A 25,243-nucleotide genomic window follows, 5' to 3' on the forward strand; every position below is an offset into this window, starting at 1 on the left:
TTATCAGTACTCACCCATCATTAATCCAAGTTTCCCATGAAGGGAGTAAATTCAAGGACGTGTCTAACCAGAAAAAAAGAGGCAGTGAGGAAGTTTGATTTTGACTTTTTCAGTGTCAGCGTGACACGTGGAATATGTGAGCCATCACACTGCAACATATCGCCCCGCGGCTGACAAGCCGAGCCGTCAAAACCGTGTCGGAATCTCCTGCTTTGGCCCTGGGGAGCTGAAGCGCAGCAGAGGCGACGTGCATCACCAACATTTTCATCCAGACGGGACACATGTACGTAACACACAAACAGTTCCTTGCATTTTGCCCACTTTAGATGATGACAAGTGTTGGTCGGCACTTAAGTCAAATCTTCGTGAAACAGCAATATGTTGACATCATGTTGCTTGTGATGAGGACAATAATGTCACTGGGTTCCCCATGGCAAACTCTTTTATGCCTATGGAGCTTTTAATAACGTACAAGTGACTTACTGCTGAGCTGAAATGAAACGAGCACAAAAACGTGCTGGAGGTACGCGTCCAAATATTCTCCAAAAAATGTTTTTTTCATCTTTTTCTTTTTAATGATTGCACAGAACAGTTGTTAATATTTACAGTCAGATCGCATGACAACCACTTCCAAGTGGATAAACTAAAAGTAAACAAACAGATGTTAACATTCATTAAAAAATATGTGGCACATTCCACAATAAATAAATATAGAGGTGCATGCTTTTTCATGAAATGGTGACGTCAGCAACTGAACAGATTTTGGACTCTTCCGATATTCTAATCATGAACTCATGAGCTCAAATGTGAAAATCTGCCTTCTCCATACACATATTTTGGGGAGACGAATAAAAAACTGGACTATACAGAAACAAACTGTGTCAAGTGTTTAATTGCAGAGTCGATTTATTCCAATTTATCACACACACTTGTGCTTATTGTATGCAAAAAACACATTCAGTACATATTTACATGATGCTCCTTTTTCCATCAACATATCAAATGATGGTTAACAAGAACTGTCGCTAACTGACTGTAACATTACAACAGTGAATAAAGCATCAACAAATCAGCCTCTTAGAAAAAAGGACCCGCAGGAGAGACTAGTTTTTACCTCCCGGGTAATCTCATTGTGCACGGACACAGGTCCCAAGTCTTGGTCTGGGGTTTTGAGTTCAGTAGGCTCCAACGATAACCGCCTCGGCCTCTTTGGAGGGCCTCCTGTCGGTCACCAAGAAGTTGATCATGCCCTCGGACTTGATGAGTAGGTTGCAGCCCAGGAAGAAGATGCCGAAGACCACGGTGAGAGACAGCACGCACATGACAGCGATCTGAACCACCCGCATGACGAACAGGCTCCTCTCGTCCGGGGAGGCGGCCGCCAAACCTTGGTCGGTCACCACCGACGACAGGTTGCAGCACAGCATGCCCTCTGTCCTGTTGAACAAGCCGCCATCCGTGTGGTTGAAGCCCGTGGCGTTCATGGCCACTTTTTTCTTCTCTTCTCTTCTCCAAATCGATTCAACTTTCCAAGTTGGAGGTGGACGTGATGGGTTGAAGGTTGATCCCGAGTGATGTGGATGAGGAGGAAGGGACTGAGAGAAGTTGACACAAAGGTCTTCTGCTGAACTTCAACACTCTGTTCCGGCTTTGCATCTCGTGTGGTCTCCCTCGCAGTTTGGAAGCACAATGGATCACAAGAGAGAGAGAGCAAGAGAGACCTTCTACACACACACATACACGCACACACGCTGCCTGACTTGAAAGCAGGCATATAGCAAGAGCGCCCCCATAAGGTCATATCGTGTCCTGTCAACTGGCCTTCCTGTGTACGATATAATGTATTCAACTGAGGTGATTGTATTTTTCTTAATATGACTTTTATTTATGATGATTTTTTTTAACACTGTCATGATGATTTGACAGGAGTACATAATTTTTCCACTCACCTGTAATAAAGTAAAACTGAAACACTAACTGTTAGAATTTTTTTATGATTAATGACTTTTTTTATGATTAATTATGAACAGTTCCAAATAGGGGTCAGTGCTAGCCAAAACCTGCAAGGAAGCAAACAATTGCAACAAAAACCTAAATACATGTATGAATACTACCTGAAGAAACACATTTGACGGACAGTGTATTAATTTGATGCAGTAAAATGTTTGTTATTGTGGCTCCAGAACATCATAACGATATTACTAATAGTTCACCCCATCCATACTCTTGAGAGACTTCCTTTTCCCATTTGAAAACACTCTTCTCAAGCAATAATGTCAAGTAAATTAATTTCTTCCGGACTAAATTGTAAAACCTTTAAGGGCAATGTCTCAACTGACATTTTCACATTATTAAATGTCATACTGTATAAGGGCAAGTGTATTTTTTTAGAATAATAGAGTAAGGTGGAAGATTGTTGCAGGGCAATATTGCCACCTACCGTTTTAGAGCTATTATTGGAATGAATAATTCCTTTGGGGCATTCAATTAATTGCATTGCACATATTTTAACCAGGCTGTATACTGCATTTCCCAAGCTGCTGTTCTACATTTTAATATTAATAGTCAAACTATTACAAACTATTACAAATTAATAACACGTATAGCAGAAGTTAATAGAATTACGGTATTGTATTAATGTTTGGCATATTTGTATTGTTTTTGGACAAAAGTGAAGAAATAAATACACGGTCTTAAGCCCCGCCTCTTCAAGAAGATTGCCAAAATTGACGTCGGTCTCAACCAATCACAAACGAGACACGGAGACATTAGCGGGTCGATGTGGAGCCGTTCTAGATTGCTACGAGTGAATCTCTTCTGTTCTCAGCGTTTAGCGTTGTAGTCACAAGAGGGGTGCATGTCAAGACCGGTTTTACATAAAACATCCGAAACGAACCGGCTGTATTGGTGAAGGAGAGAACCGAGTGACTGCGGCGAGATTGTGCCAAGGAGTCCGTGCAAGTGCCGCGATGATGGTGAGCACCTCACGGGCGACGACATCACACCGGTTTGTTTACTATGTGCTGAGACGGACACCAACGCGGTGTGCTTTTCACACGCCACGGGAGGATTCATTCATTGCCAGTTCACGCAAACGCTGACGACTCCTTACAAGGTAATTGTGTGTATATGTACAAATATTTTTGCGTGATGACGCGCGCCGTATTTGTCTCCAGAGGCAATTCCTTCACATTGCACCATGTCTGCACAGAGCATGTGACGATAGTCTGACGTGATTTTAATGTGTGGGGTGAAAGGTGATGCGCAGTGAAAAAATGCCACGCACACAGTGTGAATGTTGTCTTGAGATTTTTATTTATTTTTTATTTTTTTTGGAGGAGGAGAGGGGGTGAAAGAAGCTTCACTCTATTTACTTAATGGACTTAATGGGATCTCCTCCATAATCCCCTCCTTCCTCTTCCTCCTCTTTCCTGGCAGGGCGAGTACTCGTTGCTTTTTTTTCTTCTTCTTCAAATATTAGTGCCAATATGATAATGCATTGTCCTGTTGGATACTCAAAATTGAGGAAGATGCTTCCTCACCTTTGGTAACGCATGAGAAACATCTCAATGCTTGTCCTTTTTAAGGCAAGTGGCCAGAGCCAAACAACTTCTGCAGAATCAAGTACAGGCCAGGGCAGCATTTTAAATGAAGAGGAGATTTTGAATGTTAAATTCCTTGAGAATTTATTGTATGCATATTTCTGGCACTTGGTTGATATAGGTGTAGGTAGCCAGGCAGAGGTTACATTAAAGTTTCTCTAGCATTAGCTTTCCTCTGAGTAGAATGAAGTAGAATATGAAAACTAGGAAAACACACGATGTTCTCAGAAGAATACTTTATTACAATTGAGGGACTCGAGTAACGTTGAAATTGAATAGCCATACAAGTTAAAGCAGAAAACAGACAGATGGGACTTGGTAAATACATGACAAGTCACAGAAGTGGGCAATGTCTATCTGTAAACAGTCCAACATTCTGAATTGTTTTGTGTCTTCTGTCTGTCCTGTAGCATGATGCCGGCTGTTCAAAGTTGTCCAGTCTCCTTCCAAAGTCCTCCCGCCGTCTTCAGATCTCCAATACCGCACCAGCACACCAAGCTCTCCTGAGCGCTTTGGCTGGCTGGCCGGCAAGCATTCAGACGATTTGATGCGGCGGTTTGTCTACTGCAAGGTGGTCTTGACCACCTCTTTAGTCTGGGTGCTGGTGGACGTTTTCCTGTTGCTCTATTTCAGCGAATGTAACAAATGTGACGACAAGAAGGACCGCTCGCTGCTTCCTGCCCTCCGCGGTGAGTCCAAAAGAGGTTTGATGGGGATTTAAGTCTTCAGGGGTTAAACAGGCAATGACAGCAGTAGCTTAGATAAGACCTTTAAGATCTGACATGAACTGGGCTGCATGATGGGAAATGGCATCATGGGTTGCAAACGTTCTATAAAAGATCAACAGTTTCCGATCACTGCTGATGGCCGTCCCGGCAGTTCTGGGAAACCAAACGGCCACATATGCCTAATCTGGTTTCTCATTCCCGACGTTCCAAGGTCCAAGTCAAGTCCTTGTACTCTGAGCGACTCCCAACAACTACTCCAATGCTGCTGTTTTTAATGCTGGGCTTTTTCTTTGTGTTTTGGTCCTTTTAAGATGTTGATTTCCCCCACAATGCCCTCCAGTATGCTGATTTCTAAGCTGCTTTGAAGGTTGGACTGAGGCAGAGCTGCCAGTTACTGACACTAATTATGATCCAAATGTCTGGAAACATTAAGTCGTTTTGCTGGGAAAATAAACAACGCGCATAAGGCTATCATATATCGTCTTGCACAGGTTGCGCTTTGAGTGTTGACTGTTACCCTAGTCATAAAAACCAAAGTTGAGTCTTCCTGAAGTTGTAAAATAGTGCACTGTAATGAATGAAAGTACATTTGAATCACAACTCTTTATCGTGACGCCCCACCCAATGTAGATATTGATTAGATACAACTTTAGCCGATGCGTTGAAATGTTGATTGGCAGATGCAAGGAAAGCTTTTTTTGGTGAGCTCTTAAATTGCATCCACCAAATTTAGGTTGGTATGCATCCAGTGATGGCAATAAAGGAAATCACTTGAGGTTAATAATCAGCTGACACCAGCACATTTCCATTTGTGGAGGGTTGAAGAGAATCCTCTTAACCTCCGGCCATGCCGCTAATGTGAGCTGCGTGCCCCCCTTTCATTGCAAACAGTGCGTCTGCTCTAAGAGATTATTAGAGAGAGCTGGAGTGTCGTCATAAATCCACGGGATTTATTTACATTGGGCTAATGGTGCTCCTCTAACGCTTTACAGCAATTTGGCTGTGAGAGTAACCGGGAAATTTAATGTGAGTGTGTCGGTCTGAAAAAGGCATCGGTTCGCTACATGAATTTTCGCATTGTGTTTCAGCCGTGATATCTCGTAACCACGAGGGTCCCGGTGAGATGGGCAAGTCTGTGAACATCCCCAAGGAGGACCACGAGAAGATGAAGGAGCTCTTTAAGATAAATCAGTTCAACCTGATGGCCAGCGATATGATTGCACTCAACAGGAGCTTGCCGGATGTCCGGTTGGACAGGTGAGTGACATGTTCATTAATTTGTCATCCATTAATAATGTCTATAGTGAGATCACATTACCTTTTAATGAGCAGAGTAAGCTTAAGTGTCAATAAAATCACTTTCATTTGAGTCTAGACAGCAATTTCATGCAAAGTCACTGAGTTATCAAAAACTGTCGACGTGTAGTCCCGACGAAGCAATCGCTCACAGAAAAATGTCCAAAGTGTATTTATGTAGCACGGCAACTCTATCTTTGCTCGCCCATGTCTTTGCTTCCGCTCAACCGCGTTGCGGAGGCGTCAGTAGAAGGGACAGGAAATAATACTGCCTCCTCCAGTTCCACCAGGGTGGTCACAGAGGCGTTCTCAGGTCAGTCGTGAAAAGTCCAAGGTCTGCCCAAAGCACTCCTAAAAATTGGACATGCCAGAGTCACCTAAGATGGCTCCTCAAGGTTATGGCTCCAAAAAGAGTCGAGCGCCTCCCCCTTGTCCTTTTGATCCCTACTCAAAGTGGGTAAATTCCAAAGGACTGATGAAAGATGACAGTCAACTTACTGGCAATGATGTCGATCTAGACTCCTAGCTCCTGCTCCAATTGATCAGGTCCATGTAAGATCCTTGAGTGTACATTTTTTTAAAAAGTCTCTTGATCTTACAAAATGATTGATTTGTTTATTTGTAAGGTCAGACTGTCTGTCCTCAGCAGCTATGTGCTGAACAGCTTGGAAAGCTGCAGGTTTTCTAAATCGCTGACTCTGAATGGCAATCACAGTTTTGTGCTGGAGGGCAACCTCCTGGCCTAGTTGTGTCATTCATTGGTGTCACTCTGAATAGGCAGGACTAAAGTAGTAATGCTGCCTGCTCTGCTAACTTCTAACACCCTCCGATACCTCCCACTCCCTGGTGCCCTCCTGCTTGTCCAGACTCATCCTGTATTCAGCAGCATCCAGTTCCTGCACCTCAATTGTTAGCACTGATGGACATCTGTCTCAGCTAGCCTAGGACGAGTTGGTGTCAAAGTCAACGTAGCTTATATTTTCCACTTTCTTTCAGTGACATCTGTTCAGAAATCTCAAGTTCTGTATCTTCCAGTTGTTGTTTTTTTAAGTTTTCCCTTGCCCTCCTGGGGGTTCATGTATCTTTAGAAGTAAAATATACGATGATGACTTTACAAATCAAGAAACCAAATCAAGACATTCAGTTTGTTTTGTTACTCGTGTAGCATTTATTGACATCCTTAATTGTTTGGGCGTTTTCTTTCCATTGAATCAGCTGCAAGACCAAAGTATACCCAGACAACTTGCCAAACACGAGCATCGTCATCGTGTTCCATAACGAGGCATGGAGCACATTGCTGCGGACAGTCCACAGTGTCATCAATCGCTCTCCCAGACGCTTACTTGTGGAAATCGTGCTTGTGGATGACTTCAGTGAGAGAGGTTGGTCTTACTTTCATCACCTCAATTACCTCAATTAAAGGTTTTACTCTAATGGAATTATTCAATTCAAGGAAGCTGTATTTACTCTTGACTGAACTGTTGTTGCCCTCTTGAGATGTTGATAACAAATAAATAAATGACTATAAAAGGACAATAGTCCAAATCCAAGTAGAAGTGCTTGATTGAATTGAGTGATTCTCTGTTTCTTCAAGTGGATCTTTTTGTGTTCCAGACTTCTTAGGGAAAAAATTGGAGCACTATGTGCGGACCCTTGAAGTGCCAGTGAAGATTTTAAGGATGGAGCAGCGTTCAGGCCTTATCCGAGCCAGATTAAGAGGGGCAGCTGCCACCAAAGGTCAGGTCATCACCTTCCTGGACGCTCACTGCGAGTGTACTGTTGGGTGGCTGGAACCCTTGCTGGCCCGCATCAAAGAGGACAGGTAGGAGTCATATTCAATTCCTCCAACCAATCATGAAGTATCAACGGTTGTAATATCAGGGGCTGAAGTTTACTAAAGTGGTACAGTTTTAATCTTAAATTCCAATTCACATTTGTTGTTGTCGTAAACCAGGACTGCGGTTGTGTGCCCCATCATCGACGTCATCAGCGACGAGAACTTTGAATATATGGCGGGCTCAGATATGACCTACGGCGGATTTAACTGGAAGCTGAATTTCCGCTGGTACCCGGTTCCCCAGCGGGAGATGGATCGACGTAAGGGTGACCGAACGCTTCCTGTCAGGTAGGCAAAGTACTAATCTCTCATTTGAGTGAAATTGTTTCATCAGCGTAAGAGAGGAAGTCAGATGACAAGTGTTACACCGCACAAGACTAATTTTGTGCGTCTCCCTCAGGACCCCCACCATGGCAGGAGGGCTGTTCTCCATAGACAAAGCATACTTTGAAGAAATAGGAAGCTATGATCCAGGGATGGATATCTGGGGTGGGGAGAACTTGGAGATGTCTTTCAGAGTGAGTGACATGTGTGATGATAGAGTGAAAAGACATTTCTCTTTTCCAATTATTCCTTTTTTGCTGCTACAGTCGGGGCCATTTGTTTAACTTTCTGACACTGAATGTAAATGAAAGCCCATCTACGGGCTTTTAAGCAGACTACATAAAAACGCCTCTCTCGCCTTTTTGTTGCTTTGCCGTGTTTCCAATCGATTTTGCTAAGTGGGAGGGGAAAAAAAGCAGAAAGAAAACTTGGCAGAACCATCATTGAATTTATGGAGTTCCACCATTACTGCTGTGTTTGATGATACTCTGAAACATCTTTGATGTATCTAATTAGGATCTCAATCATGAGATGGCAGAGATGAGCCTCTCCATCTCCATGGTGACATTTAATCCTTGTTGTGGCCATTCTGTATATTTGAAGGCTTTTTTCCCCTTATAATTGACAACATATTTTATGATAACGTAAACTGATGAATCAGTAAAGTTGGGTTACGTCAAAAGGAAATGATGTGTTTTTGCCACATCTTATGAATTTACACTGTCGCTATGTTTGTTCAGATCTGGCAGTGTGGCGGTTCCTTGGAGATTGTCACTTGTTCCCATGTCGGGCATGTTTTCCGGAAGGCTACTCCTTACAGTTTCCCCGGAGGAACGGGTCAAGTCATCAACAAGAACAACAGGCGGCTGGCAGAAGTCTGGATGGATGATTTCAAAGATTTCTTCTATATCATATCACCAGGTTACTCAGCACACAGAAACAGCTAGCCAAGTCTACACTCATTTGTTGACACCCACAGCACTCACCAGGCCAGGCCTCGCCTTTTAAAGCCATACATACTCAAATTTACAGATACCAAAGTGAAATGCGAGTATGGCGGCCCCCAGAACATCCACATTACTGTTATCCAATGTATCGATTCTCAAAGTATTTGATTTCTGCATCCTAGAATAAGGTAAACGTGACGTCAACTCGGCAACAATATCTGGGGCACGACAAAATTCGTCCACTTACGGAGACACACGAACAAGGTGCAGACAGAGAGGAGCACCCCCACCATCTGTTCGCTCGCTAATGTGATTAGCCTCCAGCTAGGCTCCGCCGGAAAGCTCCACTAAAATGTTTTAGATACCGGCCAACCTTCCTGGGATCATCACTAAATCAGCTCGATCTTAAAGTGCAAATTGTGACCTTTCTGCTTCACCTTAGCAGGCGGGCTAACGGGTGGAGGTGGCGTGATGGATGAAAGCTTCTGTATAGCGCGGCCCCTCAATCGCTAAACCGATTCCAGCTGAGGCTTTAAAGGGAGTGATGTGAGAATATGATCGGCGTCTCGTGTTGCCATTAAAAGTACATCTCCTTCCTGGTCCCTGCGCTGCACTGGTGGTTTTGCGATCAAAGAGGCTATTCATCATCCGCAACATGTGATGCTCGGAACAGATGCAGACTGAGCAAGAGGGAGCCAAAGACAAATTGAGATGCCACGGGGCAAAAAAATAAGAAGGGCCTTCGCTTTCATCTAAACTGATTTGAAATTAAATTTCCCCCGATAATAGTGTGCTGACAAATCTAAACGTCGACAGGAGTGAATGGGTTAATTCCGGCAATACCTACAAAAGGCCACTAGCTGACAGTATTGTCTTGCGCACTTACAATTACGTATGTGTCGGCTATTTATTTTTAAAGTGTTGTGCAGTAATAAGGTTGAGCCTGAAATGAATGGACACACTTTACATTACTTCCCATGGGTACAATTGTTTTAGAGGTAGAACAACTTGAAAGTCGAGCCAGAATCTCAAATCCAATTGTATCCACTTGTACTGAATCTCAAAGTCCAAATTGCACCTGCAGGTGTGATGCGCGTCAACTACGGGGACGTCTCCTCCCGCAAAGCCCTCCGTGCAGCCTTAAAGTGCAAACCTTTCTCCTGGTATCTTGAGAACATCTACCCGGATTCCCAGATCCCTCGAAGATATTACTCACTTGGTGAAGTATGAGATTTTTTTTTTTGGTCCTGTGATCTCCCCGCGACGCTGCTGTTACACTGCCTGACTGCGCTGTGAATCACATCTTTGCTTATTTTATTGCTTTGGGACAAATGGAATCTAAGGAGGGCTTAAGAGATGAGTTTCGACATCCCTCTGTGTTTGGCTTGTACTTGTATGATAAACAAACAGTGGGATGTACAGGAGGGAGGTATTGCTACGAGCACATTGGTGATATAATACTTGGGAAAAGATGTTGCACAGTCGAGTACACTAGATGCATTTTAAACACTATAATAATGCATATTTGAACTTTGTTGGAATAATGTCAAATAGACAGCTAAGCATTTAATGTTTGCGTCAAACTGCTACATGAGTATATCTTGGACTTAGCGGATGATGTAATTAACTGTAAAACTAAAAGTCAGCATCAGAAATCCGCCTTTAATCCACCCAAGATTCCGACCGGTGTCCTTGGAAATTCAGTGCTATATCGACTTTTGTTCTCTCGGGAAATAATGGCCATATAATGTTGCCAAGCCAACCTTAGGCTACATTAACACTATGTTCCGTTGAGGCGGTAAGAAACTGACTCAGCTGCGGTAAAATGTGGTGAAGGCAACTATTCGGACATGTGTTCTCAGTAGTCAGCGTTTATAGAATTGACCAGCTGTGCAACTGTTTGGGTACGGATTCAACAATCATTTGTAACGATGTTTGATGTGGACAGATCAGGAACGTTGAGACCAACCAATGCGTCGACAACATGGGACGAAAGGAGAACGAGAAAGTTGGCTTCTTCAACTGCCACGGCATGGGTGGAAACCAGGTGAGGAATAACTTGGGAAATGTCTCCGATCAGTTTATAACTTACCACTAATATTACCACCCATATAGTAATGCCCCCATTAGTGGTTAAGGGATAGCCACAGCTGCCACGGCACTTTCAATGGGTCGATTGAACAAATCGGTAATATAAAACACATACTGAACATTTATCCACAACAAGCAACACGCAGCCGGGCTAACGATTAGCCAATTAACAGCTAGCTACCAACCTGAGCGTTTTGAAATATATTTGATCGCTGTAATCCTAATCTTCATTGACCCCAACATGTTTTTAGTACTTGGAGCAATATGAAAATTCCACATTAATAGATTTCATAATTTAAGGCTCTTTTTGTGGACTTGATTTCAGGTGTTCTCATACACGGCGGACAAAGAGATTCGGACAGATGACCTCTGTTTGGACGTCTCCCGCCTTAATGGGCCCGTCGTCATGCTCAAGTGTCACCACATGAAGGGCAATCAAATGTTTCAGTACGATGCGGAGGTAAGAAATTGGATACTTTCCCTGAATGAAAACATGCCTTCCTAGTCATTTGACCAGCAGGTGGTGCTAAATGTTGTTATTATATAAACACACATTTTACTAGAGCAGCTGTTTTCTCCCATTGTGTGTTCTCTTCTTTCACCCAGTTTATTGGCAAATGGGAATATGATTTTGAGGTAAGCAATAGGATCCATCACCTGACAGACATTTCACCCAATGGTGCTAGTTTGTGAAACCTAAATAGTGACATATTTCTCCTTATACACTGTGTGGAGTCTTGGTGGTCATTAGATTCCGTTGTCATTGCAAGCCTGTGCACCTTTTAGAATGAATAGAAATTGTTTGGTGCGGTTTCAGAATGAAATCCATTTCGAACGACATTGTACATGCATGAACAATAAGATGTGTTGATTCCAATGCACCTGATTTTTATCTGAAAATTTTACTACCGTAATTTTTGGACTAAAAGTCGCTCCGGAATATAGGTCGCATTAGCCATAAAATGCACAATAACGAGAAAAAAAAAAATAAGTTGCTCCGGAGTATAAGTCGCATTTTGGGGGGAAATTTATTCAACAAAATCCAACACCAAGAACAGACATGAACGAGCAACAACAGGCTAAATGATAGGTATGCTAACTTGACATAAACACAAACGAAGAGCTGAGAACGGGCCTGACGTAACATTCAGAGTTATTAAAAAAATATTACATAAATAACACGTTTATAAAACCATCTGTGTCACTCCAATTCATTAAATCCATCGATCGTCCTTTGTCAACAATGGGTGCGCGCCGCTGACGGCGCTTGCACTTCAAAATATTCCACAGGCCCACATAACGATATATAAATTAGATATCAAATAACTATTATATAAGCAATAATATTATCAAACCATCTGTCATCAAATCCATAAATCATTAAATCCATCGATCAAATTCCTTGTCCTTTGTCAACAACACCGCGCGTGCGCCCTGACGTCAGCCTCGTCGTTATTCCACAGATCTAGTATGTATATTGTATTGTATATTGATCTATATTGTAGCGACCCAAACTACGAAAAAAAAACCGCGACTTATAGTCCGAAAATTACGGTATATTTAAAAAGCAACAAGATGTAAGTAAACAATGTTTTTATAAGTCTTTGATTGAAATTGAATCTCAACGCTAAGGACAAATATAGAAACTCTGCCGCTCTTCCGTCACACTAAATCAGTGGTTCCCAAACTTTTTCAGACTAGCCCCCTTGGCTCCCCAGTGAATTTCTAGCTAACCCCCCCCCCCCCCCCCCCCCCCAGTCGACAGACTCGTCCAACCGCACATGTTGTGTACAAATTGTCGTCCGTCCACCCACAACCGCACATGCTGTGTACAAATTGTCGTCCGTCCCCACCGTCGACTGACTCGTCCTACTGCACGTGTCGTCAAACAAACGTTCGAACTTCTGACTGACGCCCCCCTACCGCCCCCTTCAACTTCTGACTTCGGACTGCCACCCCCTACCGCCCCTTCGTCCTCACCGCCCCCCTACCGCCCCCTTCGTCCTCACCGCCCCCCCAGATCTTTCCACCGCCCCCAGGGGGGCGGTACCGCCCAGTTTGGGAACCACTGCACTAAATCATATTGTAATCCATTTATTTGTTGTTCACATGGGAGACAGACATATGACCTCAGCAGGGATCATAAATAAGTGTGCTCATCAAGGTCGATGTGTGTTTTAAATAAAAAACAGACAAGATAGACTGTTTATTTTTAGTCAACCTGTGCCCGAAAGTGGCCGGGGTTCTGTGGGGCTCCATAAATGCCAATTTCAATTTTCGTCTTGGGTCACAACCTTAAAATTACTTTTAAATTATCAATCTATGGGAGATATTAAATCCACAGGGAGAAAGGGGTGGCGGTGGTGGGACATCCAACTCCCACAAGAACTTTGATATTTTGTGCAACACAGGAGGAGGGACACAAGGGTCCCTCAAAGACTTTGATCAGACCAGGCACTGTGTCTAAGATCTTTATCTCCAAAAAGGCACAAGATGGTATTAAATGTTCCTTGGAGCACTGAACAGTAGTTTGCTGTCTATTTTTAGAGTCGTGATTCCTGAGAGAGCTGATATTTGGTTTTCCCATGTTAGCATTTTATTGCCTTGAATCGCTGTCTTTCGACAATCAACAGCCGACTCGATTGTGCCTTTTAAGTCTATCCGTAGTTCCAAGGAAAACATTGTTTTAAAATCTGTTCTGACTCTCAAACAGACTGTGGAGATGGAGTACCATGAGCCTATTGGTATTTTTCAGCCAATAACATTCCCTTAAGAATATTTCATCAATTGGATCACGTGAAGAAAGCCTTTACATTTGAGTTGGTTCAAGAAAGTTGCCTATATTTTTCAGAGTTTTAATAGATATTTCTGTCAAGCTAAGAAAAGTTTGCCGCTACAGGGGCTATACTGTCTTGTGGACTGTGAAAGTGGGTTGGAGGGTAGCTTTTCCACCAGAAAGGATAATGAGCAGCACCTTGATTTTGAGAATGCCCCGAAGCATTCACCCTCTCGCTGTCACTCACCCACTAGCAGCCATATTAGCTTCCAAATCTGGAATATCACGATGGTACAGTATTCCCATCTGAATAGCCCGGTAGACTTAATGTCATCTAAATAGTTTCACGCTACGGCAGATATGCTTTCAGCCGTGTCCAAGACCCAAAGCATTTGAGCTCTTAGGAATCAACAGATTTGGATAGGGGACATTTGGGAAAAACTTGGAGGTGACCCACTTTTAAGTGTAGCCTGGACCATGCTCCTTTTGAGTTGCATCATCTCTAGCCAGTGTTTGCTGAAATGTGGTCTCTCTGCATCGCTGCCCATGTTTGTTCCGGTGTGGCACAATGCAATACTACCTTTGATTGGTACAGCAAGTCCTCTGAAACAACTCACTTCGCGCTCGACCAAACAACAGACTGGCAACACCAGCATGAAGCCAGTGCCTTCAACTTTTCAGTCACTTTAGATTCCTGCGTGAACCCAAGTCAGGAAATGGACATACTTAACTACAACTGAATCAAATTCAAATCAATTTAAAATTTTGAGACCGAGAGAATCAATATGGAAATTGAATTGTGCGGATCTGAATAATACCGAACTCTAGAGCTTATGTCAAGCCCCCAGAAGAAAAAAGGGTATCGATCTACTGGCAGACAAGAGGAGTTGATGACCCCTCCCAAAAAGAATCAAGTAAGGAGGGATCAAATGATTTCCCTCGAGCTGCTGCTGTATATGACTGCGTAGCCTCATTCCCTTGAGGTCTGTGACTTCCAAAGCTTACTTACAGCAGGCTTACATCCAACAGTTCAGTGCATTTCATACAGTCATTTCCAAATCGCATTTCAATGACATCGCAGTCCTTCCAATTAACCCCTGCAGAGTGAACGATTTGCATAAATAACACATTAACTTCCAACGGCTGTGACATTTGTGTTCTTCGCCCGGAAAGCTATTAAAACACATTACAATTTGTGGTCCATTAGCGAGAGCCTCATGGTGATTTGCATGTTTTTACATTCTGTGTCTTAAAGAAGGTTGAGTCTAAGTGTTTTATTCATGAAGCTTTTTTTGTTTTGTCTTATCACCCAAAACTGACACTAAAATCTTGTAGTTTGAACTGATGAGGTTAAATGAAACGCAAAGAAAAAACCCAAATCAGTATTTAGCGTGGAAATGTTCTGGCAATAACACTACGACTTTCCTTCCCTTTTGCTGGCCGCAGAAACACACCTTCCTCCACATTATCACCCAGTCGTGTCTGACCATCAGCCGCCTCGAGGACGGCACCTTTGGCCCTACTGTGGAGTACTGTAACAACAGTCCCCTTCAGGCCTGGATCCTGCACAACTTAACTCAAGTGGAGGTTGCTAGGCGCCTCTACTACAGCGCCACTGACTATTTTCTTTAAGCTTCAGCCGGGCTCTGAACGGCTTTCGAGGTGAGCAGTATTGTAGAGAGAAAGTAGCTAGAGTACTAGAGTAGCACTTTTTGTTTTAGTAAAGTAGAATACTAGTTTGAGTTACTAACCGACAGTAGACACTTGAAACACGGTTGGGATTTGTTGCCTCGCTCAAAGGCAGAGATCAAATAAGGCAAAACAATCTTTATACGTCTGCATAGGACAGAGCATAGCGGCTATCCTCGCTAGCTTCAGCTTTTGCGGGCTAGTCAGCGAACTCTGATTTGTGCTCACGTAGGTATTTTTGGTGAGAACAGATCAAGTCTGTTTTGGTCAGGTTGATTTTCAAGTATTAATTCGAATGAAGGCTTTTAGGAAGCATTAAGGAGTCTTTGGTGATGACCTTTCATAGAGAAGGAATGTAAACAGAGGCACACCAAGACACATGTCCCATTGAGCTGGTTCAGCGTGTACGACGCTATCCACGAAGCCTTTTGTCGGTCATCACGCTAAATTAGATCTCATTTGACATTTGTTTTCCATCATCAATATTTAATGTTGAAAATTCACTTGCTGCCGGGCGAGGACGTGTTTATTTTTAGTTCAATATTGTTTGTGTGCGAGGTTGATTGAAAGGGGGCTGACCATTGTTTACAAGTTCTTTTGAAGTGATCCTTTATTTTGAACCATGCCTTTTGTGGACCTGGTCCTTCAGGCCTCTTTGCCATCGACAGCTGCGTACACTGTACTGTGCTGTGCTCGTGTTATAAAACCCACCAATGCCAATTATCGGCAGCATTCTGCCTGCTCATTTACATGCAGCATTTGTCTGTTTTTGTCTCTCTCCAGCCAGGTGTCTATGCAGCTTTGTTTACCCCCCGATGTGTTACTGGGAGTCTGAATGGTGTTTTGTTGTGCCGTTAGAAAGGAAAGAAAAAAGATGGAAAGAGCAATTTGACTGGCTGCGTTTTTTTTTTTTTTTTGTGTCCAGGTTGCGTAAATTGGGTAAGAATCTCCCATGGTTGCTAGTGTGTGTCAGAGCAGTCAGAAGTGACCTGCTGTTTGATGGCCTGAATTGCCTTCACTCTTAGTTCTGTATACCAAGAGGGAGAGCTCAGAGCGCCGCGCCATTAGAGCCGACGAGACTTTTGCAGCGAGACAAAGGAACTCGTCGTTTTCGTAGAGCGGCTCTTTCCAAAGTCGCCACGAGCGCACGTTATGCAGGAAAGCCTTTTCAGTGGTTCATGTGAGCTGCCGGGCAACCAAGGATAATGTTCCTCAGCTGGGGCTTACGGTCAGAACCTGTCTTCATTTAATTAGCCGAGTTCAGCTGTGCACACATTCAGCAGCTTGCTCCGAAAAGACGCCGCGAGGCTGAGATGAGAGTTTCCGCTTCCCCGAGAGGGGACATGAAATAATTATGAGCAAAGGACAGGACCTCCATACATTTCTTTTAAACCTGGAAAGATTTTTCTCCTTCTGTTGCAAGGTTCCTCAACCATTTCATTTTCTAGGATACTGCATTTTCATTATTGCGCAAAAAAGCCTTTGTAAAAAGCCTTGATAAATATTACGAAAATAATTTCACAATCAAGCAGACTATTTTGTGCCAAATAGTAGGTCCTATTTAAAATAAAATGTTTTTAAAAATACTATCGAGTTACAAACAATGCAATGTTTCCCATTGAAACACATGGCAATGCTAACTAATCGTGACCACTTGTATCTTAAATCATCTTTCCCCATTGAAATGATTGAAAAGGCAATTAATATTTCTCATTCTCTCAAAAGGACCCAATAAAAACTTGTACTGTAAATGTTTTAATTAAAAAAACAAACAAAAAAAAAACACTAGCATCTGGTGCCTTGTTGAAAGTACCGCTTTCCACAATGAGATTTGACAAACACATACCGCACCCATATATATATTTTTAACTATAGCAGGGGTCTGTGTTCTACTGAGTGCTCTTCTCCTTTTTAGTTTTTCAGGGGGAGGATTATTCGGAAGGTTTGTGGTGATGTACAACACCTGCTCCCTTTGTTCTTCTGTTTGAACAAAGCTGCTGTGGAAAAAAAGCACCGTATTGCCTGACTTCATGATGTGTGTGCACTTCTTTGTATCCCGGTAGAGAAGGTTAGGCTCTTGCGTTTTATGACCCAAGTGCAAACATAGCTCCAGTGTCTGTGTGCGCACACTGGTTTGAGTTATCTCCCGACAGTCCAAGCGCAATCTCGCAATAATGAAGGAAATCTTGAATTAATAAAGAACTGAAATGTTAGTTTGATCATTTGGCGTCATATCTAGACGAAGAATTGGAATCAGCTTTACTGGACAATTGTGTTGAACACAAAAGGTGTCGAGTGAAATGAAGGACCAGAGCACAGAAAATGCATTCTTGCAAAAAGGCCCTAACTACAATGATGCCTTCCACTGCCCCGCCCCCAAATTGTTTTCCAGAGCAGAGGCAATGCTTGGGATTCTGTCAAGTAAAGCTACTCCAGTGGGGAGTAAAATTGTAAATTACTTCTGTGGGAATTCACTCAAACGCTCCACTCAGCTCGTTCGTGGGCCCCTGAGCTTCAAACGACGTGAGGAACATTGTCGTGCTGCGCTTAAGCTTAACTCATCACATCGGCTCTGTTGTTCTCATCTGGACGTCTTAAGAGCACTTATTTCTCCTCTGGCTCCTCTGGAGCATGCCAAGGAAATGACAGCAGAAAAGAGAAGCTGAGTAAGGACAATACGGAGCAAGTCCATTCGTCAGCATAATCTTGTGAAGACGTGACACTTGAGGTTAAAAGTGTTTGCGTCGCCATTAACTAAAAAAATATGTGGTTATTTCCTTGTTTCTCCAGAGACTCATCTTGCTGCACGTCAACAGCAACCAATGTTTGGACATGCCCTTCGAGGAGGACAAGATGGTCCCCAGCCTGAGGAACTGCAACGGAAGCCGCTCCCAGCAGTGGCTGCTCCGCAACATGACGCTGAGTCTCTGATACCGCCGTGGTCCAGGTTCTCCATGCCTTCAACGGGTGGCTCTAGCCTTGCTAATTGCCTCCATGGTCATTGATAGAGAACCCTCTAGTCTAGCACATGGCCATCTTGCACCTTTTACACCTCATTTCAGGTTCAAGAGATGCTGCCCTTTGGGCTAGATAACAAGCTGCACAACTGGCAATTAAATTGGCTGCCTGGTGCACAAACAGCGCTAGTAAAACCAATGCTTTGCTGCTGGACATGTAATGACGAAAAAAAAAAAAGAGAGCGTCTACATTTAAATGTACAAGACTGTCTGATGTCCTGGTACAATCCTTGTTGATGTAAAAGTAAACCATCCTCCTTTCATATCAGTGGTTTGCAGTCAAGTGAAGACGGGATATTGACGGTAGATGAAAATGTCAATATTTGACACATCCCCAAAAAATATCTGCTCATGATGTATCAGTTATGATTTTTTATGATTTGTGTGTGTGAAAATATACACATTTTGAAATGAAACAGTTTGGAGGTTAAGGTTGGAACCCAAAGCAGCAACAGAGTGGAATAATAATGTAATATTGTTTTTTTTTTCAGAGAAACCGATACTTATTTTGAGCAAGTCACCGATACCGTGTACCAATACTTGATAATGCCATGACATCTTTAATTTTAGTAAAATATTGTTCAAAACCACAAACCTTTCTTGAATGTTGCTTGATTTTCACTGAACACTTTTTCAAGTACCGTATTTGCCGGTGTATTAGTCGACCTTTTTCGATCCAAAATCGACCGAAAAAAATCGACCTCGACTTGTACACCGAGTCATAAAATTTAACTTCGTATTCATCGCTTCAAATGTGATGGTAACCAAGGCTGTTTCTCATGCATCTCATTGTGCGTGGGTGTGCGTTCGTCAGGCTCATCAAACAGCGAGAAACCGAATCATTATAAAGCGTTCGTCGCATTAACACGCATCCTCAGCAACAATTTCAAATATTCTCACCTCAATAACGGACATCGAAAGCCAGGCAGCGACGATGACTGCTAGGGGGAAGTACTGGGTATTGAGCGAATGTGCGAGTCATCGCGCGTCAAGCAACGACAATAACTACCGGTACGTAAACATTCAATCGCCATGTCTAAATGAATGTCGTTGGGACTTAGAAAATATTCGCCAAACTTGGCCAGACTTCCAGGGGAAGAGGCCGAATTTTCACTTGTTCTGGCCGACATGAGGAACCAGCCGAGGCGGACACTTTACGGCGGTTGAGTCGTTGGCACTTAGAAAATATTCGCCAAACTTGGCCGGACTTCCAGGGGAAGAGGCCGAATTTTCACTTGTGGTGGCCGACACGGGGAACCAGCCGAGGCGGACACTTTACGGCGGTTGAGTCGTTCGCACTTTGAAAATATTTGCCAAACTTGGCCAGACTTCCAGGGGAAGAGGCCGAATTTTCACTTGTGGTGGCCGACATGGGGAACCAGCCGAGGCGGACACTTTACGGCGGTTGAGTCGTTGGCACTTAGAAAATATTCGCCAAACTTGGCCGGACTTCCAGGGGAAGAGGCCGAATTTTCACTTGTTCTGGCCGACATGGGGAACCAGCCGGGGCGGACTCTTTATGGCGCAAGAGCCGTTGGCACTTAGAAAATATTCGCCAAACGCTCTCAGGATAGAGAAGACCAAGAAGATGCCCTTTATGACGACAAACTAAACGAAAACGAATGGAACGAGCTTTTCGGAAATAGCGACGATGAAGACGAATTTTGAACTCTATGTACCGGCAATCACTTTATAATTATAATTTGTTGTTTCTTAACTAAAAATAAACCAGTTTCTAAGAGTGTTCATTGTTGTTAGTCTCTCTCGGCGCGTAATATCACAGGGTCATGAAGTAAATAATATTTAAAATGGCGTATAGATCGCTCGCTACAAACTCGCGAATTTGAACACATTTCGTCAATAAATTTCGCATATTTCTGATTGAATTTTGAAGTTTAATATAATGCAACAATTGAGCTCGACTTATACAAAGGATATATCATAAAATCGTAAATTTCCGTTGAATTTTAGGGGGTCGACTTATACACCGAGTCGACTTGTACACCGGCAAATACGGTAACTTTTCATTGCTGACATTTTTAACATCAATCTGCACATATATTTTTTTCCAGTCTTGCCATGCATTTCAATTTGTTTTAACTATTGGGAATACATTTTAGGCATCAAGGGGTTAAGAAAAAATATTCACTCAATTCGATACCACAAGGTGAAAGAAAACAAAAGCGCCGCAACAAAAAGAGCACACAAGGACAATATTTGTCTTACCACAATGGGAGGAGAAAGCAATGGTTGCCAGGAAGACGCCCGAGATTTACAGAACGAGGAGCTGAATGGGGGGGAAAAAAAGCCCCATTGGCTTGTACAAAAGAACAATCTGGCGTCTTGCGGTTGTGCATGCAGAGCACAGTGGGAGCCGATTGCGCGCCGATTCCCAAGAGCTCCCGGGTGCTAGCCACCTTGCTAACACCCCCCAGCTTGGCGTGCCCCCATCTCCAAGGGAACAAGACAAAACAGGTAAGCGCCAACTGACAGTAAAAACAAAAGTCAGACAGGACTTGAGGCAAAATGTCTCTGGGTAAGTATTTCCCATGGCAACGGTTGAGCGACGTTTGTTGCTAGGAGATGCGCTGTGGAGATTTTCAAACATGTTCTGGAGAAATGTTTTCGGAGCTCCCCGAAGCACAAGTATAATTAAAAAGTCAGCGGTCCATCAGCTGTCCTGACGTGACTGAACATTTTTCAACAGTAGCGTCGCCGCCCGCCGCTCAATACCTGCCCGCTTTGAATTATTTTGAGGGTCATCCTGCATTGACAACTTTAGTCACGTAAAAAAAATTTTTGTGTGCTCTTCCCTAAAATGTAAAAAAGAAAAATGCTCCTAAACAACTCTAGTTATTGTTATGGGATTTCAGAACAGATACAAAAAATAGTGATAATTTTAATAATTTTTATTAACACATTTTAATAAATTAAACTAATTTTAATGAGATTATTAGCGATAAGTACTACATGCATAGACATGATTATTGTCATTTGGACATTGAAGACTAAGATGCAAAACTCACCGCCAATGTTGAACTTCCTGCTTTGCATTCTTTATGGATTTCGTCCGGTGTAATGAACACAGACATCCAATATTGGAAGCTGTACAGAAATACCTGAAATAAGAAATAAAGAATTTTTAAGATTGAACTTGTCTTCCCAGAGTTTAATCCGGCATTTACAAACTGTCCCGGAACATACAGACTGACAGCTTCTCCAAAGTATCACGAAACGTCAGATCTTAGAGCTCTCATCCTGGCAGAATATTGGTGTAACGCCAAAAAATGATGGCAAATAACTTGGTGGCCCCATTAAAAGTTTTATACACAACATTGAGCGGGGAAAATGTATGTGTGTGTGTGTGTTAATCATTGCCTTTGCGCGCCAAAACAACTTGTCAGGAATAGAATTGGCCTTTTGGATTGTATCGCAACCTTTCTAGCTTTTGTTTCTTAAAAGGTAGCACTCAAAAGTTGCCTTTTTAATTACTCCCCCAAAACGCCACTACCCTTTCCGCTTTACAAAGTAAACCTCGGTATTGCGGGACTATTAATAGGCGCTGAGGAGCTGACAGCACATCAGCGCCGCACCTCGCTCCCCGCGGGCGCTCTGTCGGGACTCACCGTAGCAAGCTCTCGCACCTGTAGGAAGCAAAACCCAGGCTGATTAACTAGGCCTGTGAGGATAAGATATAGCGGCTCCGCGGCTGGTGCCGGGGGAGTCCATTAAGGGTGTGATGCTTTGAAATAATAGCCCTAATGGAGGCTTTATCTCGGACTTTGTTTGGCTCACTGGGCCTTTCGCCAAGGTGGAGCATGATCACAGCGCCTCACCATGGTGACCGAAGAGTCAGCTCATATTTGAAAAGTCGCTGCTCTTACTTTTAGGTAAAGATAATCTAAGCGACTTCAATTGCATCAATCAAGTTTGAATGATGCGGTTTTGAATTTCTCTTCATTTTAGCTAGGTGAATGTTGTCTCTCACACTGACTCCAAATACTTGAAGCATTTCAAGAGATACAAATCAGCCTGCTGCATTGATGAATGGCTCCTCATTTGCAGCTCGGTTGGTGGCCGTCAACAAAAGCAATATCAGCCAATAACAGCCTCGTTGATAAATATGTTTATCCTTCATTAAGATGTTTTTGGCACACACGTCTTTCAAAACACTGAGCACATGCCTTTCACATCCATTAGACCGCCTTGAAATACTTTCCGTGCGTTGACTCCAAACACGGCGCTGTACGTTTTTGCGTCCAGTTGTGCCTGATGTGCTTGATTGTATTCTTTACAGAGTTGCCGTTTCTCCCGGCTTCAATATAACAGGGTCCATCAAGTAAGTGAATCCAATCATGGGTCGGGGCGGTAGTAAGGATAATCAAACACTTGCCGTCTTTTTTCTATTCACTCCACAGCTAGCATCTTCTGCAAAGTTGACGCAATCTTGGTATTCCTCACAAGCTAATCATCAAATACACAATGTCGAATTTTGCTTTGCCTTCCACTGTCCCTCTGCACATTTGTCAGTGCATCTTTGTCTGCTAATTTAGCGGCTGGTATTTGAAATGTGCGAGGTTTACTTTCAAGGCTATTTAGGGAGAAGAAAATCATCATTTTCTAGCATGTGGCTCTTGGGTAATTCTGTATTGATTTGAAGGATGGAAGTGGCCCCTTACAAGTATCTCCAATGTGATCATCTCCATTAGGTGACAAAAGCTGTGATTACGTTGAGGGGCCTTGTTGCTTTCAGCAGTAATTGTGACCCTAATCAATCAAAAGCTTTGCTTCAACAGCCGTTTTACTATTTTTGACATCAAATAAAAACCAGTTGGGAAGAGCAAGGGGGAATGCTACGTTACTAAATATTTTCATCTATTACGTTCCAATAATGTGGGACTGCAGTGCAGCACATTATTATTATTAATAATTATTATTTTATTTATTTATTATTATTATTATTAGCTCCTCTTATTTATTCATTTGTTGTGTTATTTATTCATTATTTATTCAGCAGGTTGTTGTTTACTTGATTGTCTATTGTGGGCCACGTCTTGTCACCGTGGGATAGGGGGGAACGTAATTTCGGTTTCTTTGTGTGTCTTTGGCATGTGGAGAAATTGACAATAAAGCTGACTTTGACTTTGATAAAGAATTTACTGTCAATTAGGGCTAACTGGATGTTTCAGTAATTATGTGTCAAAGTACACTGGTTGAGAATATTAAAAGTGACACAATGGAAAGCAGATGTTTTATTTTGTCTTGAGGTGAAGATTACAAAGGAAGCCGCCGGAAAACGAGAGGAGATTGTCCAATATGATTGCCGGTCCACTCAGCGAATGACCTCCTATGATGGCTGATTTTGAGAGGAGCGCAAGTGCATCTCATGTTCTATTTGGCTCTGATTGGATTAATAAATCAATCCCCTCCACATCCGCCCAAGATCACATGGGCTATTTTTATGAAATGCGTTGCAGGCAAACATCTAAGAAATGTGTCATTTATGGATGACAAAAGTTGGACTGGGCTACTATGATTGCCTCAATAATTCATTTCCAGTAAAGAAGGTTGAACAATAAAAACAACAAAACAATAGCTGACATCTGCAAATTAGAGAGGTAGCCAACTATAACAAATATTCCTAATTTACATTTTTACATGTGCTCATGAAGAAAAATCTGCCAAGTGTCAATGGGAGTTATAAAATAGGCAAAAATGCCCGTCCCCAGCTCATTTGCATAGTTTCGGGCACCGTGTTTCACATCAGCTGCCTCCTGACGTGTGACAAGAACAAGCCCCTGCATGAACCTCCTCCTTGTATTCGGCTGTCACAGACACAGCCGGTGGGGCTTTCGTAAAAAGTGTGTTGAACACGATTCTCTTAGAAGAGGAGCCACTCAAAAGCAAGCAGATAACCTCAATAACACATTTTCCTTTTATTATGATAGCTGTATTAGTTTTTAGCAATCAAATTTATCTCTGTTCCATTTAAATCATGGACTGATGTCGTGACTAATAATAGTTTATTATTGTTGTTAAACATATCAATGTCACTAATTGGAGTAACAACTAGTGACATTTGACCAAATCAACAGAGCCAGGCAACCACTTAACCGCACAGAGTCTCTGCACAGCCTCACACAGAAGTAAGGTAATTTTGCAAAACATGGCAGCAATCTATATTTAACTTACAGATATGCTCGAGCCCACCCACGACCTGAGAGGACAAGCGGTGAAGAAAATGAATGGATGGACTGAAACAGCAACAACAGCAGCTGTCATCTGCATCTGTCTCAGTCTGTGAAAAGAAAAAAAAAACACAAATAGGATTGCTTTGTGGAATAAACCCAGGAGGTCAACCAGAGCACGTGAATGCAAACTATAGTGGGGAGGATTCAAAATGAGCCGACAGAAAAACATGTACGAGCAGTAATGAAGTTGGAAGAGCTCAAATTCCTTTTGAGTAATAAAATGGAAGGGTGACGTGTGATGGATTTGTGAAGTGGACTTAAGTGACCTCAAAATAAAAGTTATACTCACCAAAGACGCTCATTGATTGAAAGAAACTTCCATCCTTTTCAAGCTAGCTGGGTTGGGTATTATAGCCAAAGATAGCGAGTTGTTGCTACTCTGAAAGTGGCTAATACTTTGCTGGGTTGGAAATAAGTGAGAGTAACAGCGTCCTCCTACCTATTCTAATAATGTCAATTTTTACTCGAAAAGTTCGCCTTGAAAATGAATTTTTAATCTTGACCGAGATTTAGCCCTTTCCGTTCGCCACCTGCGCGTCGAGTAAAACCCGCTGAGTTGCTCTGATTAACCAATCAGAGGACGGAAAAGCCTACGTCATGGCTCTTGAGTCGCGAATCTTAAATCTGATTGGTTCAGGTACTGAACATTAGAGAGCAATTTCTTCAGCGTGTGCGCGCGCATGTG

The 25,243-nt window shown here is 42.7% G+C and overlaps 2 protein-coding genes and 1 long non-coding RNA gene across 8 annotated transcripts in view; 1 reads left to right on the forward strand and 2 right to left on the reverse strand.

The window, feature by feature from the left end:
- The window catches only part of LOC125973590 (uncharacterized), a 31,107-nt gene extending 5,964 nt beyond the window's left edge, over positions 1-25,143 (reverse strand). Inside the window, exons 1-4 of one of the 2 annotated variants that reach the window (XR_007483222.2) lie at positions 24,848-25,143; positions 24,500-24,605; positions 21,334-21,426; positions 19,921-20,758 (exon numbers count right to left, since the gene is read on the reverse strand). This is a non-coding gene — a long non-coding RNA (uncharacterized lncRNA). Of the gene's footprint in view, positions 1-19,920; positions 20,759-21,333; positions 21,427-24,499; positions 24,606-24,847 lie in introns of those variants that run through there. The other variant, XR_007483221.2, reaches the window with a different exon arrangement.
- rprma (reprimo, TP53 dependent G2 arrest mediator candidate a) lies at positions 875-2,752 on the reverse strand. Its single transcript, XM_049727935.2, has one exon. It carries the CDS (start codon positions 1,482-1,484, stop codon positions 1,176-1,178), a length of 309 nt encoding a protein of 102 aa, XP_049583892.1. The 5' UTR covers positions 1,485-2,752; the 3' UTR covers positions 875-1,175.
- Positions 4,147-18,901, forward strand: galnt13 (polypeptide N-acetylgalactosaminyltransferase 13). Of its 5 annotated transcripts, XM_049727880.1 has the most exons (13): positions 4,147-4,291; positions 5,419-5,587; positions 6,842-7,008; positions 7,241-7,448; positions 7,581-7,751; positions 7,864-7,981; positions 8,528-8,708; positions 9,819-9,958; positions 10,683-10,781; positions 11,151-11,285; positions 11,432-11,461; positions 15,048-15,263; positions 18,081-18,229. In XM_049727880.1, exons 1-12 carry the CDS (start codon positions 4,150-4,152, stop codon positions 15,231-15,233), a joined length of 1,746 nt encoding a protein of 581 aa, XP_049583837.1. In that variant the 5' UTR covers positions 4,147-4,149; the 3' UTR covers positions 15,234-15,263; positions 18,081-18,229. The 5 variants fall into 5 exon arrangements, with proteins under 5 accessions (XP_049583837.1, XP_049583839.1, XP_049583838.1 ...); XM_049727882.1 differs by lacking the exon at positions 15,048-15,263 and having other exon boundaries at positions 18,081-18,901; XM_049727881.1 differs by lacking the exon at positions 11,432-11,461.
- Positions 25,144-25,243: the final 100 nt, after the last annotated feature.

This window comes from Syngnathus scovelli, chromosome 8 (assembly GCF_024217435.2).
Source record: "Syngnathus scovelli strain Florida chromosome 8, RoL_Ssco_1.2, whole genome shotgun sequence".
NCBI lineage: Eukaryota > Metazoa > Chordata > Actinopteri > Syngnathiformes > Syngnathidae > Syngnathus > Syngnathus scovelli.

Excerpts from the sequence above, each read along its gene's own strand:
- rprma (XM_049727935.2), bottom strand. The coding sequence starts at position 1,484 with ATGAACGCCACGGGCTTCAACCACACGGATGGCGGCTTGTTCAACAGG.
- galnt13 (XM_049727880.1), top strand. The coding sequence starts at position 4,150 with ATGCGGCGGTTTGTCTACTGCAAGGTGGTCTTGACCACCTCTTTAGTC. Across the intron at positions 7,009-7,240 it reads GGATGACTTCAGTGAGAGAG|ACTTCTTAGGGAAAAAATTG; the intron begins GTTGGTCTTACT and ends TTTGTGTTCCAG. Across the intron at positions 10,782-11,150 it reads ACGGCATGGGTGGAAACCAG|GTGTTCTCATACACGGCGGA; the intron begins GTGAGGAATAAC and ends ACTTGATTTCAG.